Source organism: Chinchilla lanigera, unplaced genomic scaffold, assembly GCF_000276665.1.
Source record: "Chinchilla lanigera isolate Chin_1 unplaced genomic scaffold, ChiLan1.0 scaffold00052, whole genome shotgun sequence".
Lineage (NCBI taxonomy): Eukaryota > Metazoa > Chordata > Mammalia > Rodentia > Chinchillidae > Chinchilla > Chinchilla lanigera.
This window is the reverse complement of record NW_004955453.1, coordinates 7,237,971-7,255,327: the sequence shown is the minus strand read 5'-3', so window position 1 is coordinate 7,255,327 and position 17,357 is coordinate 7,237,971. Positions and strand designations below refer to the sequence as shown.

The following is a 17,357-nucleotide window of genomic DNA, read 5'->3' as shown; positions in this document are numbered from 1 at the left end:
CTGCGGGGTGCGGGCGCTGCCCCGGTGCGCTCGCGGGCAGCCCGGGCGGCGTCCTCCGGCGAGAGCGCCCTTCAGAGCGCCCTTCGCGAAGTGGCGGCGCCTTCCGCTGCAGAGGATGCGGGAGGAAGCCTTGCCAAACTCCCGCTGCGTGTGCGCAGCCCTCTCGCCCGGACGCCTTGGAGGATCGTGAATGTTCCCTTGCCCGGGGTGAAAAACGTCTGTGTCTGCCCCCGCCCGGCAGGAACTTCTTTCTGCCTCGATTTCACTCTGGTTGGCTGATGAGCTCCCCAAGGAAAAGCTCTTGGGGAAGTGAGGACGATTGAAATTGTACTTGGTCGGTTTTTCCCATGCAGTGAAATCGCTGGGGGGTGGGGGTGCTGTCTTTTGGTTTCAAAGGCTTGTGAATTCGTTTTGCTGTTCGTGCCAAAGGAAATGGTGTGTTGTCCCCCTTCCTGGCTGATAGGGCTGCCTATCATTTCAGGGTTACAAAGCTTAGCTGCAGCTCGCCTCCCTGCTGGCGTTGAAACTTTTCTGTGCTTAAAAGATACTTTCCAAAGTTTTTAGTAACTTTTCTTGAAAAAGAAAATTAACCTGGGGTCGCTTCAGCCCTGTTTTTCCAACACCCAACGCCTGTAACGGAGTGACCTAAATAAAAACGTTCAGGTACAATCCATACAGTGTTAAAGACTCAGACTTTTTTGTTGTAGTTGGAGAATTAGTGTAAATACGGATCCAATCATTTGGATCCAGCTTGTTTGCTGGGACTTTCTGGGTTCCAGTGTGTAAAGTAGAAAGTTGGGCTTGAGTCGCTGTGGTCCATAGTTGATACGCTTTCCACCGGTAGTGTGTCACTTAACTGTAGGTGGTATGTGGATGAGGGTTTTTTGTGATCGCTGTATTTTTATTACATATATGTATATATGTACGCCAAATCCCCGGATTTAAGGTACTGATGTGAAACTCCCTTTTAAAATACATTTATTTGAAAAGTCAGATTAAAGAAGAAATAAAGTGTAACCTAGAGTAAATATATTGTGTGAATACGGGGGAAGACCCATGAAGTTGGTAAGCACTGCTGACATTTGGGGACCAACTGAGCTTAGGCAGTGGAAATCTGAAGTTAGGTATGATTCTAAGGAGGATTGTTTCTTGTTAGTTATAAAACAGGATCATGCACAGGTTGCGTTGTAGATTCTAAACTTCGGGAATTAATACATGAACCTCAAATGAGAATTTGATTTATTGCTAAAAGATATTATCCAAAGTGCCACAGTCCAGTAAGGGAGAAAAATTAGATTCGGATCTTTTTATTTAAGCAGAAAACCAACAACTGAAACAATAGTGTTAAATTTTAATAGAAAAGTTGCATTTGCTTTTTAAATTTAGGTAACTCAAGGACAGGATCCTTGGGCCTTTTCTAGAAGTTGTCTTCAGTATCCACCTTTGTATTCTAAGTCTGTGATTCTTTACAAATGCAGAATCAGAAAAGATGTTTTAATACTGGGTGTGGTGGTGCATGCTTGTAATCTCAGCACTTGGGAGGCTGAGGCAGGAGGATCCTTGCAAGTTCGAGGCCAGCCTGCACTACAAAGTCAGCTCAAGTCCAGCATGAACTGCATAGCAAGACCCTGTCTCAAAAAGATAAAAAGAAAAGAAAAGAAAAGCTGTAGGTATAGAATGAAATATCCACACTCTTGGGTTATGGCTTACGAAGAAGACAGTGAAGGCAATGTGGAAAGTGAATTCAAAGAAATAATTGTTCTATCTAAAGTGACAGATCCCAAGAATGAGGTTCCCGCGGATGAATAAGAAAAGTAGGCAAAAGTCTGGAATCAGGGGGCTTATAGTCTCTCGGACTGCTTCCTCACCCATTACCAATTTCAGTCACCTTTTATTGAGCAGAGAACCAAGGATGTAGCTGGTACAAATGGGTGGATACAAAACTTTTTTTAGCAAGGATAATTAAAGGATTATGCTTCTCTACATGTCATCCAAGACATGCCTGTAATCCCAGCACTCAAGAGGCTGAGGACAGGAGGATCGTAATCTCAAGGTTAATCCGGGCTGTATAATGAAGCCTTATCTGAAGAAACTCTAACAAATAATAAACAAATCGATGTGTCCTCAATGCATTCTACTCAAAGAATGTCCTCCACTAATAATGTTCTAACAGTGTGTGCCCCTTGCATTATAAAACTTCAATTTACAGTGTCCCAGTGTTTGAGTTCTTTTAAGATATTTATTTTTTGTGTGTTATTTCTGAATATAAACTTTTACTATGCTTCAGATACAAAAAGGTGTTTGGAGAGTCTTTCATCTAGAATGACGCACAAAAGTAGATAAATGGAGATTGCTTGTGGGGATCTGCATGGTTGATAGTAAGAGTGGACACTACATTTTCTCTGTATTCTTTGCTGTTTGGTTTGGTTTGGTTTGGTTTTTTGAGACAGGGTCTTGCTATGGCCTTGAACCCACTACAGAGCCCAGGCTGGCCTTGAATTCTCAGCAACCCTCCTCCCGAGCACATGTGCCCCAATGGCTGGCCATTTTCTCTATATTATGTATTTTGTATCACATGGATTTATTACTGGTTTAAGTTTTTTTAAAAAACATTTTAAGTAAGTGAAAATGTAATCAATATGTTTATGTCACCTTTGTAAGTATTGGATTAACTTAAACATTTTTGTCCCGCATTTTTTCAAATACAAATCAGAAACAATGGTAGAGAGGGTCTTTTACGTTGCCTTACATAATGAACAAGGACTAAAGTTGTTGCTAAACTTACTTGGGGTCATATGCAGATGTACTCTGCCACTGAGCTACATCCCCAGACCCTTTCATTTGTTTTCTTATTTTGAGACAGGGTCTTGCTAAGTTGCCTGGGAAGGACTGGTATAAAGTTGGGTACCCTTGTGACTTCTATCATTTGAAGGATTTCCAGTTGAATCCCTGCTGTTTGTATCATTAGCTTTCTTAGCTGTCCTGTCTTTCTCCCACAGGGACCAAGGGGGCTCCAAGTCCAGCCCGTGCACAGTGAAGCAAGCTAAGGATTTAATATGAGGCACAGAAGCAGATAGTGCCAGACAACAAGCAGCACTTGGTACACATTTGTGAGTAAAATGTTCGCTTTTGGCTCTATTTTCTTAGTCTCTAAACCATCTGCATGCCAAATCCTTGATACTCAGGCATTTTGGTAAAGAATAAAAGAAGCTCTTAGCAGTCCAGTTGTCGAAGCTTCTCTCACTAAGCCAGCTTCAAGAACTCCCAAGTATTTCGGATGGGATTTAAAGTGTGGAGTACATCTCTGATACGGAGATTAAGCAATACCCCAGCTATGACTAAGACATTGATGAGGTCTTTCATTTTTATTGTCTTTAATGTGTACAGTATCTTTCACTGAAAAAGTTAGTATAATTTGATTTTTGATGTTTATTTCCTTTTAAGGAAACCATTACTTACACATTAGTTTTAGGCCTCCTCAAATGCATGACTGTTATCCTGTTCATGATTTTGTCATTTGTATTTAGTCTAAAAAAGTAAAGATTTTTTTCTCCAATGAGAATATGTAACTAGAGGCGTTTTATGGCACTATTGATTTTAGCTAACCTGACTTTACATTTGTATAAACATTTAATAGAGCTTTTCATTATCTTGTTTGCAAAAAAATCATAAAGCAGTGACTAAACTTAAAGGCATCTGTGATTTTTGAGGTACTATGGAGTAACTTTAGGAGAGATTTGAAAATTAGTTTCTCAGATCAAGTCCCAGGCCATGTTCAAATCCAAAAGCAATTTTATAGAAATATTTACCTTTGATCGTAGTTTTCATTTGAAATGGATTGTTGAAATACTGATTTTTATTCTTTCTTTTTTACAGCTGGAAAAGCAGTGTCCGTGTTGTTATGTACACCTCCAAAACAGTTCAGATCTGTAGGGGAATTGTTGTGTAAAGTAAACTGAACTACAGGGTAGCAGTGTTTCTCTAGCTATTGTAGGCCTGTATTTACCGTATTAAAATGAGTAAAAGAACAAGCAGTGACACACCAGTAGGAAGGTCAGTGGCTTTTCTGAGTTGAGCTGATATTACAGGTTTGAGAGCCGGTGGCTTGAAAGCTGTTGAGCTAGGCTAATCATGCTCTGTCATGCTTTTGTTTGTATTTTGGGGCAGCATTTTTTCTCCTGCATATCTCTAGGACCGTGAATTTCTCTCCAGTTCCTCTCCGGTGCATTTGTGTTTTTATTCCAAAAGCATTTGATGCTTTAAATGAATATATGTAATGAATTGATAATGAAAAACTTTTAATCCTTTAAAAGTGCATGTCAAAGATTTATTAATACAAATTATATATTTGATGTTCATTGTATCTGTCATCAGATATATGTTCATTAAGAAAGGTTTTATATGATTTCAAGGGGGTTACATCTGTTTTAAAAATTCAGAATTAACCGTATTTACCTTTTGAGGCTGATTTTCATCTTTAAAGGCTTTTCATGCATGGTGCAAATTTTAATTTATAAAGTACAAGTGGCTTTCTCTCAAGTAACGAAGTTTTTTGTTTTCAGTACTGGGACTCAAACCCAGGTCTTATGCATGCTAGTAAAATGCTCTATCAGTGAGCTAAACTCTCAACCCCTGATTAAGAATTTTTAATTTAAATTTTATTTCAGGCACTTTTGAGTTATAAGCAGCATGTATATCTTTATGCAGAGAAAGTATGTGTATGTGTGTGTATGTGTGTATGTACATTTGTATTGTGCTTTTACAGTAATTTTTAAATTGTTTCCTGAGCAATAGTCTCACGGTATAATTTCAGCTGATAAGTAACAAAGCATTATGTTGGAGAAACCATTTTCTTCAGTCTTTTACTTTTGGTATGTATTCAGTACTTGCAAATGAGAAGTTTCCTTTTGCTTTTTCTATCATAAGGTATCTAACATCACAGCGTAGAGGAGACTGACGCTCTAACATTCAGTCATCCTGGTTTTAAATTTTTCTCCCGCAGGGTTAGTGCGGCAGCATTTCCTTCTCCCACTGCTGCTGAGATGGCAGAAATTAGTCGCATTCAGTATGAAATGGAATACACCGAAGGTATTAGTCAGCGAATGAGGGTCCCAGAAAAATTAAAAGTAGCACCACCAAATGCGGACCTGGAACAAGGATTCCAAGAAGGCGTTCCAAATGCTAGTGTGATAATGCAAGTTCCAGAAAGGATTGTTGTAGCAGGTATTTCACATTTGCTTCAGAATTTGTTTGATAAGGGTTGGGGATGTAGCTCACTGGTGCAGTGCCTGCCAGGCAGGTGCAAGACCCGGAGTTTGATTCCCGGTACCAAAAGAAAAGAATTTGCCTAGTGGATCATTATTTCATGTATTTTTATGAAACCTTTGGGAATTTAAAAAAATATTATTTAGAAAAAAGGGTTGGGAAATGCAAGTTAGATTTTCAGAATTTTTATTCATTACAATAGTCAAAATTTTAAGCAACTTTAAAAATAATTCAACAAATTGTTAGTTTTACACACATAAAATGTATATACGTGTACCTTTCTTGAGTTTTGACAAATGTACACAGTCACATAGCCACTATAATCATGATATAGAACATTGCTTCAAAAGTTCCTTTCCTACTCTTCAATTCTAGGCAAGCATAATCTCCTTTCTATAACCAGAGACTAGGTTTGTCTTCCTTTAAGTTTTATATAAATGGTATAATACAGTGCACCCTGCTTTGTCTGGCTCCTTTTGCTCAGAATAATGTTTCTGAGTTATTGCATATTGTTATGTTTATCAATTGTTCATTCCATCTTATTACTGAGTAATATGCTACTATGTAAATACATCATTAATGTGTTGATCCATTTACCAGTTGATGGCCATTTGAGTTACTTCCTTTCGGGAGATCTTGGGACTAAAACTGCTATGAGTATTCAGTACAGATCTTTATAAGGACTTATATCTTATTTCTAGAAGTAAAATTACTAGGTTGCAAATTTAACTTTTTCAACTGATGGCAGTTTTCCAAATTTTTATACATGTTACATTCCCGTCAGTGATACATCAGAGTTTCATTTGCTCCACATCTTTGCTAAGTTTGTATTGTCGGTCTCTAATTTTGGTTGTTCAGGTGGGCATACAATGGTGTTTCCTTGTGATTTCAATTATATTTACCTCATAATTAATAATTTTGAACATCCATTCATGTGCTTTTGGTTATTTGTACATCTTGACCATTTGAAATATCTGTTCAGATGTTTTGCCAATTTGAAAAATTGAGTATTAGAAGAATTTTTATATTTCTGGACACAGGCTTTGGTTCTGTTTTGTAGTGTGTGTGTTACATAATTTCTTTATATTGTGCCCCACAGTGTTAAATACTAGTAAAATCTCAGTTCTTGTGCTGAAAATGTGGGCTTTTGAGACAGGGTCGCACTGAACTGTAAAGTTGCCTGGGCTGGGCTCAAACTTGCAATCCCTCTACGTCAGCCTCCCAGAGTGCATGTCACGGACAGCATGCCCAGCTGAAAAGGTCATTTTAAAGAAACAGATGCTATTGTGTAAGGGGCTGCGGATTTAGCTCAGCGGCACAGCGCTTGCCTGGCAAGTGCAAGGTCGTGAGTTCGATTCCTGATACCGGAAAACAAACAAACAAACAAACAAAAACAAATGCTATTGTGTAGGTTATAGTACAGAAACATTTTAACAAAATTACTTTTTAAAAATCTCCCCCTTTTTTTTTAGGGGGAGCGCATTGTTGTTCTCATCATTGTTTTTTTTCCCTCCTAGGAAATAATGAAGATGTTTCATTTTCAAGACCAGCAGATCTTGACCTTATTCAGTCAACTCCTTTAAAACCTCTGGCACTAAAAACACCACCTCGTGTACTTACACTAAGTGAAAGACCACTCGATTTTCTGGACTTAGAAAGACCTTCTCCAACTCCTCAAAATGATGAAGTAAGTACAGTTTTAACAACTATTAAATTTGAAAGAATATATAGAAAAGTAAATGTTTCCAGATGTGTGGCGCACACCTGTAATCCCAGCACTTGGTAGACTGAGGCAGGCGGATTCTTGTGAGTTCGAAACCAGCCTGGGCTACAGAGTGAGCTCAAGGCCATCCTGAACTGCATAGCGAGACCCTGTCTGAAAACAGCCAAAAAAAAAACCAAAGTAAATGTTAGGGAGGAGTTAAGAGGCAATGAATCATATCACTAGTAATATGTAATGGAAGCTTTCTACCTGGAATATTGATTACTATCAATTCTGATTCATAAATCACCCACATCATGCATTATACTATTATTTTTATTTATAATGCATCAAAAAATGAAAATTTTTGTGGAATATATTAGCATTTGTGTAAACTAAAAGATAAGACTTTTATGTATGATTATATTTGAAGTAATGCAGAGAAAATTGGGAAGTCTTGCAGTAGGTGGAAATGAATGCATCATTTTGTTATACAGTTAGTCTGGCCAACAGTACCCGTTCTTGCTGCTAAATGAAGTGTTTCCACCAATTCTTTGCTGTATCGCATGTAGCATTAGTACCCCTGTTGACCTGAATACAGGCATATGGAGTAATAAGTTGTTACTGGTAGAGTTCAGATCTTGCCTCTGCTTGTTACTCAAAACAGTCTTTACAAGCTTTCTTGATGGCTTGTGTAGTTGCATCGTTTTCATTATACTCTAAACTTCCAACGTGGGCATGAGGCTTACAGAAGACAATGTGCAAGCATGTTTTTATTAATATTGATCCTTCCTATGTCCTTTTTCTTTTTTCATATAGTCTTTTCTAAAGAGGGTTAAGCACCCATATAAGCTAGGGCCAAGCAGTTTTCAAGGAGTAGGTTTTGTTGTTTAGGTTCTTCTAAGTTTCCCCTGAAGTAATTGAGGTGTAGAATGCTCAGAAGTGCCAGTTTGAACATTCTAGGTACTTGGGTTAGTGGAGAGCACAGTGTTTGGCCACTAGACGTGAGGAGACTAGCGCAATTTTATTTCCAACATTTTAGAGCTTCTGTGCATTCGGTGTGTATAGGAAAAGGGTGAATGACATGGTTCTTGCTCTTGGAAAGTTGACTCACTGCCTCGTCACAGCAGCACAGTCATGAGTAAGGGAAAGGCACCAACTCACGGAAGATACAAAATAGCACAGAGCAATGGGATTTTGTGAAGATGGTCACACAAAGCATAGGGTATCACAGCGTTCTCCTTCCCCGTTAGAACCCCAGCTTCCCAGCTCCCCAGACCAAGGCGTCTGCCAGGAGAGAGATGCTTCCTTGGCTGTGCTGGGTTTTTTCTTTTGATCTTTCTGCTGTCCCTGTTTTAGACCCTTGCTTACCCAATACAAATGACTGATTAAAATCAATCCAAGCACTTTCCTGAGTGATTACTTTAAAACTAAACAAAGGAAAGTTTCAATAAGATTGCCTTCAGGACACTATTGGCACTTCACTTTTGCAGTACTTTTGTATTCAGTCAAATGTGATAAATGCCCAGAGTGTGTGGCACTGGAACAAAAAACCTGTAAGTTGAAAATTTGACCTGTTTGAACATCTACCTTGCCTCTTACCACATAACTTTGGTCAAGTTGTTTAACAATTCTAAGAATTATCTATAAACTACAGATAAAAATAGTGCCAAGTGCATAAACTTATTTTGAAAATTCATGTTAAAAGCCCACTATATATAAATATTATTTTTATAAAAATGTTAATTCTATAGCTGGAACCAAATCTTGAGATACAAGAGAGGTGTTTCTGAGATTAGTACCAGCTATTAAAAGGAAAGCAAGCCTGGCATAGTAGCTGAGAGGCTGAGCCAAGAGAAGTACAAGTTCTAGCCTAGCCTAGGTAACTTAGTTACTTAGAGTCTGTCAAAATTTAAAAAAATTTTGGTCAGGCGTGGTGACGCACAGCTGTAATCCCAGCACTTGGGAGGCTGAGGCAGGAGGGTTGTTGTGAGTTTGAGGCCAGCCTGGGCTTCAAAATGAACACAAGGCCAGCCTGAACTGCATAGTGAGACCCTATCTCAAAAGACCAAAAAAAAAAAAAAAGAAAAATTTTAAAAAAAGGGCGGCTGAGGTTGTAACCTGCATAGGCCACAGTACTACCAAAATCAAACCGAACCAAACCAGAGGAGAAGCAGGCAAATAAGCAGTGATGATAGTTTGTAGTTCAAGCCTATAGAAGGACAGGTAGCTCTCAAGAAATGACCAACCATGGATCAGAGAGGGAGCCTGAGTTCTTGCAGCTCCTAGAAACAGACTGATGCGGGAGCACAGTAAGGTCCTGAGCACTGGTAACATTGATTCAGATGCTACTCAGAGTCTGTGAGTGAGTTCCCCAGCATGATCTGCCCTGTACTACTGGGATGTCAGGGTTCCTTAGCCTTAGCACTATTGACGTTTTGAACTGGAGGATTCTTGGTTGTGGTGAGAGCTGTCCTTTTGCACTGTAGAATGTTTCACATTTAGGATCTCTAGCTACAAGATGCCAGTTGCGTCCTCCATCTCATGACAACCAAAAATGTCTCCAGTAGCTGAAAGATAGAAACAGTGGACGTGTCTGCCACCTAGTGAGTGGATTAACAAGGCGTGATACATTCGCATAGTGACTGTAATTCAGTAAAAGGAGTGGAGTGCTGATGCGTGGTACAGCATGGGTGAGCCTTGAAAACATGCTAAGGTTACGATGGAGACAGAAAGGCTGTGTATTATTCCCTGTCATGAAACAGAACCCATAGACACAGAAAGCAAATTAGTGGTTGCCAGGGATTAAAAGAAAAGTTGAGAGTGACTGCATCATCATTGTGGGGTTTCCTTCTGGGGTAATAAAAAGCTCTGGAATTAAATTGTGGTAATGGAGGCACAACATTGTAATCGTACTAAATGCCTCTGAAGTGCACGCCTAAAAATGGTTAAAATTGGGAATTGTGTATTAGGTGTATTTTATTAGTTTTTTTAAAAAGTCTGGCAGACGTTGCCAGACATTCCCTATAAAGCAAAACCACCCTTGGCTGAGAACCACGGGCCTGTGTTACAAAAGATTACCTGGAAAGCCTTACGAGGAAGACGGGGCGATTGTTGTTTAAAAGCCTGGCTGGTGGAAGGGATGAATTCATAGAGAGCAACTGCGCTTCAGTTCTTAAACAGGCTTGATCCGAGTGAGCCTACGGGGACAGCTGCAAACAGGATGTGGGTACTCCTGGCTCGCTCAGAGTTCATGAAACTCGGAGACCTGGTTGGGAGAGGAAATTGACCAGCTCTTTTAGTGTGTCTGACCCCCACCAGTGTTTGGAAAGTAGCTCTAGGACAAGAACAGTGCTTGGCAGGTCTTCCTACGGGGAATTGTAAAGCAGCTGTGCGATAAGCCATGTGAACGGGACATGAAATTACAAAATACCCAGATTGTGGCGACCTTTGGGGTTCTCACAGTGGGTTCAGCAGTGTGGGCGGGGAGGCTGTGGCACGGATGCTACCTCCTCTCACAGAGTGGTCTCAGCTGGAGCCAGGGAGAGGACATCTTCCACAGGGTGAAAAGGGAGAGCTGTGAGGAAAAAGAATTGGAAAATTATCCCAAAGATTTGAAGCAACTGTGAGCAATGTGACCAAGCCAAAGACTTGAACTCCACCATAATCTCCTGTCAGTCAGGAGCAGTGTGTTTTGAAAGATCAGCGATAGTAGATGCCTACAGCCTCATGAGAAGTCCATTATAGGAAGAGATACAGGAGGAAAAAATGGACTCTAGGCGGTAGGTTTGGGGTTTTTTTGGTGCCTGGAATTGAACACAGGACCTTGCACTTGCCAGGCAGGCGCTCATACCGCTGAGCTATATCCCTGGCCCCAGATGGACTCTAAAAGATGGGTTGTAAGAGCTTTTGCCCAGATTGGCAACTCCTGCTTTGAAAAAGAGAAGTGCTGTTTTCTGTGCCCTTGCAGGGAATGCCAAACCCCACTTGCACCCAGGAAGTATTAACGGTCAGGGATGATGAGGAAGGAGCAAAATATTGGACTGTGTGAACCTTGACCTGATTGTGGAAGAGAAGGGGGAAGGCAATGAGTATTTTCAGAAAGCCGCAGACATTTTACACGGAAGCTCTCAAGTGACAGCCATAGGACGCCAAATTCTACACCATTTGTGTATAGTGTGCAGCCAAAGCTCAGGCACTGCAGGACTAGCGTCCACCTGGAGCCAAGCTTTCCAGAGCTACACGTAGAAAGCAGTAGCCCTAGAAACGTGAAAGCGGTGATTGTCCAACAGAAAACCCTAGACCCAGTAATCCTGCTATAAAGCAGAACGTGGTCCTTGGTGCTGCGTGACGGCCCAGTTCCTCTTAAATGACAGCGCTGAGGACGAGGAGCAAAAGAACGTAGCTGTGAAGTGTAATGAGTCACTTAACCGTATGACACAGCCTAGAGCACATGCAGAAGACTCCCCAGACACTTAAAGGCTGTTGCAGTGAAGAACCTGATGGATATGAGTCTGATCACAATTTGATGTTGGTTTGTTTAGCTCCCTTTTCTTCTTTATCTGTGGAAAGAGAAGCTAGGGTTGAAATGAGTAGAACAGAGTAAAAGTCTGGAGAGAAGAAAGAGAGAACAACTTGTGTGATTTTATATCGTGCACCTTCATGCACAGAAGAGTCTTTTTTATTTTATTTTATTTCTATTTATTTATTTAAATAAATAAAAGGAGGCATTTGCCAAGTCATTAGCTGCATACCAACTGCCAGGAGATGTATTAATCTGCTCGAGCAAGGAAACCACGTCTGCTACCGCCACAGCAATTGGAGTCACCACTTCATTCAGTTTACGGTAATCCACTGTCATTCTCCAAGACCCATCTGTCTTCTGCACAGGCCAGATGGGAGAATTAAATGGAGATGTGGTGGGGACCACCACCCCTGCATCCTTCAAGTCCTTGATGGTGGCACTGATCTCTGGAATCCCTCCAGGGATGCGATCCTGCTTTTGGTTTACTATTTTACCAGGCAAAGGCACCTCTGATGGTTTCCATTTGGCCTTCCCAACCATAATAGCCCTCACACGACAGGTTAAGGAACCAATGTGAGGGTTCTGCCAAGTACTAAGTACATCTCTCCCAATTATGCATTCTGGAACAGGGGAAATGACTACAGGATGGATCCGAGGACCTATTGGACCCTCTGTGAGTCGGACTTCCACTAAAACTCCATTGATCACCTGACCTCCATAGGCCCCTACTCTTACTGGAGGGCCACAATGATGTTTTGGATCCCCTGGAATCAGTGTTAGTTCAGAGCCAGTGTCTAGTAGTCCTCAAAATGTCTGATCATTGCCCTTTCCCCAGTGTACAGTCACTCGGGCAAAGGGCCTTAGGTCCCTTTGGGGAAGGATGGGAGAAAGTCTAACTGTATAAATTTTGGGGGCATCAGGATCCTTCCCCAAGGAGACCTGGCCTCCCTGTCATTCAAGGGGTTCTGGGTCTGTAAATTGGCTCAAATCCGGGAACTGGTTGAGGGGCCGGGATTGCCTGTTGCCATGATTTGAAGTAGGTTTCTGTTCTTTTGCCTTTAAATTTTTTCCATTATATAAATCTAGTAGGAATTTTGTAGGCTTCCTATGTATCTCACTTCTGGGAACACTGTGGCTAATCAGCCATTGCCATAGGTCTGCATGTGTCAGATTATTCTCGTCAATGTTCCGCTTCTGCTGTCCTTTATAGTAAGTGCGTGGACCCTGCCTTTGACAATTAAGTGCTGCCACTTGACCTCTGCTGCTCTGGGGTCCAATCAAGCCCATTGAGTAATTGAGTAACCGGGGCACCCATTGTAAGGTCTGGCATACAGAGAAGAGCAATGACAGAGCTCTTCAGGAATGCTGGTGCTCCGCTCACAAATCTGTTTCTCAGGGTGTTAGTGAAGGGTATATTTTCCGGATCCTCCCATTGTGGAGGATTAGGTTTGACATGACAGAGCCACTCCACCATTCCCATTTCCCTAAGCCTTTGAAAACCCTCATCAGTAGTAAACCATGGAATATCAGGCATCTCTAGCTCATTCACAATGGGCCATCTTTTGAGCCATACTTCTGCCAACCAGCCAAATAAACTATTAATACCTTTCTTTACTTGGCGAGCTGCAGCATTAAATTCAGCATCCCTACTTAATGGGCCCCTATCAACAAACTCTGCCTCATCCAGGTGCATGTTTTTTCCACCATTATCCCACGCTCGTAAAATCCCATTCCTGCACTTGCTCGTTAGGCCTCTGCTTATAAGAGTTAGAAAACTCAAGAAGTTTTTTGGAGAATAGCAGACCTCCTCATGGGTCACACTGTGTATATCACCCTTAGGAGCCTTATGAGATTTGAGCCTGGTTATGGGCCTAGAGGCAAAAATGGGTGGTGAGGGTGGGTCTTGAGGAGCGTCAGCATTATCCTGCTTGGTTGACTTAGAATTAGCTTCCCCAGGCATACCAGGAGACACTAACAGCACAGGAAGTGGGGGTGGCAATGCCTCTGCCACTGTGGGTGGGAAACTCTCTTCCTCTGGCAAAATAATCTCATCAGGATCTAGGAACTCAACATCCTCAGCCTCCTCAGGATCCTCCCACACATCTCCATCCCAGTTTATGGGATCCCATACTTGTCCGACCAGTGCCCTCACCTTTGCCTCAGATACCCTTCGAGGCTGAGCACTGAATTTACGTTGCAGTTCAGCCAATCGAATTATGAGGGACTGCATCTGGGTTTCTGCACTCTCAGTTTTGTGGCTGAAAGAGAGGAGATTTTTCTTCAAGACACAGAAACTTTTAAATTTCTGATCTGTGACTGGAGATGGGAATTAGAATCTTTGAGCTTCTTATTTGTCCTTTGCAAGTTTGTCTAGTGAGGCCAAGACCAACCAGCCAGCATCATTATATTTCCTACTCAGCCAAAGAAATTCAAAATTTTCACGTATGGAATCACTAAATTCCTGACATCTCACAAGTGGTGAATCAGGATAATCAAATGGATCTACACAGCGTATTAGTTTAAACAGTTCACACCAAGGACCATCAGCATTCCCCACAGAAGTGGGAGGAGAGACCATGGTGTCTTCAGGTCTCATCAAATTGTGGAGCCAACTGCAGGAACGCCTAAAGACATTAAGGAATGCCATCATTATAATCTGTTTCTCTAGAGCCACTCCCGGTACCAAATTCTGTATCAGTCAGGGTTTTACCGGAGAAGCAGATATAACACAGGATGTACAAATTAGAAGAAATTACAAGATTGGCTTACAACGGTCAGCCAGAGAGTTGTATGGGGAAGTGTGCAGAGGGTGTCTGCACACTGAAGAGCGAAGGAATCAGTCCAGGGTCTGTAGTTTACTGTAGAGCTCTGTGCAAGTCTGTACCAGGAGGCCGATGAGTCTTCGACGGAAGGCTGAAGGACCCAAGGCGGAAGCCGAAGAGTCTGCACTAGAAGCCAGGAGACTTAAGTCCAAGCTGAAGGTGAAGACTGGAGCTCCTCCAAAAGGAATGGAAGTACCTCTGTCCTTCTTCATTTCCCTTTTATATTATCTAGGTGATGATCCACCCTAGGGGGGCTCCTCTACACCCTAGGGTGTAGAATTGCTGGGCCAATTGCTGAAACAAGTTTATTGTGCTTCTAAACTTCCGCAGGTTGACATAATCATTCAACCACTACGCAGTTGTTCAGTGTATCTTAACTCATTTTTTTGTCCTCTTCAATAAAAGTTCCACAGAAAACAAGAGCAAGTGTGAGGGGATGCTAAGGCCTGTGAACACATTCTTAAAGAGGAGGTGGGCTTGGCACAGGTCTATAGCCAATAAACAGGCATCTAAAGGACAATTGAGACTGAATAATCAAATATAACTTGGAGTGCAAGCATATAAAAGGGGATTTTAATATGCCCTAAATTCGTGAAATTACAACATGGTAGTAATGTCAGAGTTAACCTCCCTACTAGGATGTGTTTTAGTCAGACTTGAAATGGTGAAGATGGCACTAGCCTTCAGATTCTCGGGCTTCAGGGCCGGGTGGAGACATTTGTCTTTCATCACTTGTCCTTACTCTTATTCCTCACCACTTAGTGACGGGAATGGTTCTGATTTAAATAGTTCGTGTTGACCCTTGCTGTATTTGTAAAGCTGTTCTGTTTAAGGGAAAGCCGCCTGAACTGTGCAGTGGGTAAGAAGGCAGGTATCAGTTGGAGTCTCACTAACCAACCCGGTATTGCTCACTGTGCATGCGTAAAACAACATTTGATTATGACGCTGTTAAATTTTATACATAGTTGCTTAAAAGTAATCTTGATTTTTAGGTTAGCCTTGGAACTGATTCCCTCTCCTTTTACAAAAGAAATTTTTTTCACAAATCCTCCTTTAGTCGCCCTTCAGCATTGATTGTTTGAGCATCATTCTCCTCATACACTATGAGCTGGGTCTGGGATGCTTGTGTCTGTAGTGAACGGTACAAACTTTCTTTTTTTGCCATTCTTCCCTAAATAATAGGGTAAAGCAACTACTTACATAGCATTTACATTACATTGCCTTAGGTGTTACAAGCTGGGGGTGATTTAAAATGTATGGGGGCATGTGCATGGGAATACTTGGCCATTTTATATAAGATACTTGAGCATCCCACAGTTTAGATATCGGGGTTTCTGGATCAGTCCCCTGCAGATGAGGAGAAATGACTTTAATGGTACCACGTGAGATTGATACTTAAGAAACCAAAATAGCTTTTACCTAAAAGTAAACAGATGTTCCTAAGTTTATCCACATTATAATAACTATAAAGTGGGTTTTTTTGTTAGTTTTTTTAAACAAGGGTCTATTAATACCCATGCCGGATGCCAATTTGTGATTGCTTTTTCTTGGTTCCTTTTAATTTTTTTCTGGGTAACCTTGGACTAAGGTTCCTTTGAGGCAAAGCAGCTACTCGATGACTAAGAATATGTTCTGTTCCTTTTCTTTGTGCCTTGGCAGATCCGTGCAGTTGGCAGGCTAAAAAGAGAGCGCTCTATGAGTGAAAACGCTGTTCGCCAGAATGGACAGCTGGTCAGAAATGATTCTATGTGAGTAGAACCCCTGAGCACTGTGTCTTCCTTGTAAGTTTCTTGGCACGTTATCTGTGCACATCTTTTCCTAGCTAATTGACTTGTCACAGTTTTTGAAATTTGTTTTACATATATATCATCAGTTCATTTTTGCAGTACTTCATGTAATCTGGCCATTTTGTCAGTTGTCAAGTTTTCAGTCGCACTATCTTCTGTGTGTGTTTGATCTTTAAGTGTGATTTGCTTTGATAAATTGATAAATGTAACGATCAGTACACGCAGTCTTAAAAATGTGTGGCATGGAGATTGAAAAATAAAAAAGGAAACATAAAATGGAACGTGTCCACTTTCAAGTTAGTAACCTTACTGATTGTAATCCAGCTGCTTCAGCCCAGCTCTGTCTCTCACGAGCTATGGTAAACTGTGTGCAAGTGGAAGTTAGCTTCTTTTCTTTGAGTAGTTTCTAGCTTTCTACCTGCGGATGGTTGAATTACTAGGCCTCTTTCATTTTTAAAAACTATAGGTATGTTGTTTAGAGGACTGTTTACACTTTTTTTCCTCATTTGTTGTACTGTCGCACACTGATCTGACAGCTACTATAAGATATTTTAGATTAAGCAAGTACTTTTTATTTTATTAAGGTTAATCCAATTTTTTCTTTTGTGTTTTTTTTGAGACCATCTCTTTATATAGTTCAGGCTGGTCTTGAACTCACTGTGTATCCCAGAATGGCCTTGAACTTGCAGCAATCCTCCTGCCTCCCAAGGAGAAACACATAGGCTACCCTTCCTGGTTTAAGGTTAATCAGTTTTTACAAATAAAATGTCCCTTGAAAACTGGCCAGAATTTTTAATCTTAAATCACTGACAGTGCTGCTTTTTTAAAAATTAGCTTGTTTATATAGATTTTTTTCTTACTAATTTTTTTTCATGAACCCATCAGGAACCGATGTGATGTTAAGCATCTTGTTAGTTTTTCTGGGAACTATGGAAGAGTAAAACATTTGATTTTTTTTTTTTTATGCAAAATAATTAGATCGCAATAAGTTATGCTGTTTATAATATAGCATGTTAAGTTCTACTTTGGACCTGACTAGAGCACATTAGAAGTACAGAAGGGACTTTGATCGGGACAGAGGCTTTAATATTCAAGATAAAAGGAAAATTTTTTTGTATATTTTTATCCTTACCTTGCATTTCAGTCAGTCAGTGATCTTCCAGCTTAAATTTAAATTATTTGTTACTTTACTGAAATTTCATTTCTGTGTTAGGTGCAAGGGGACACTATGTCTGTTCTGATTTCTTGGAGAACCT

The 17,357-nt window shown here is 40.9% G+C and overlaps 1 protein-coding gene across 12 annotated transcripts in view; it reads left to right on the top strand.

The window, feature by feature from the left end:
- The window catches only part of Mff (mitochondrial fission factor), a 34,786-nt gene that overhangs the window by 702 nt on the left and 16,727 nt on the right, over nt 1–17,357 (top strand). For 11 of the 12 annotated variants that reach the window (XM_013519942.1, XM_005395466.2, XM_013519943.1 and 8 more), the window contains exons 2-6: nt 3,000–3,110; nt 3,877–4,053; nt 5,003–5,223; nt 6,783–6,952; nt 15,974–16,062. In XM_013519942.1, the coding sequence (XP_013375396.1) occupies nt 4,016–4,053; nt 5,003–5,223; nt 6,783–6,952; nt 15,974–16,062 (518 nt within the window). In that variant the 5' untranslated portion in view covers nt 3,000–3,110; nt 3,877–4,015. The remainder of the gene's footprint in view (nt 1–2,999; nt 3,111–3,876; nt 4,054–5,002; nt 5,224–6,782; nt 6,953–15,973; nt 16,063–17,357) is intronic. The other variant, XM_013519944.1, reaches the window with a different exon arrangement.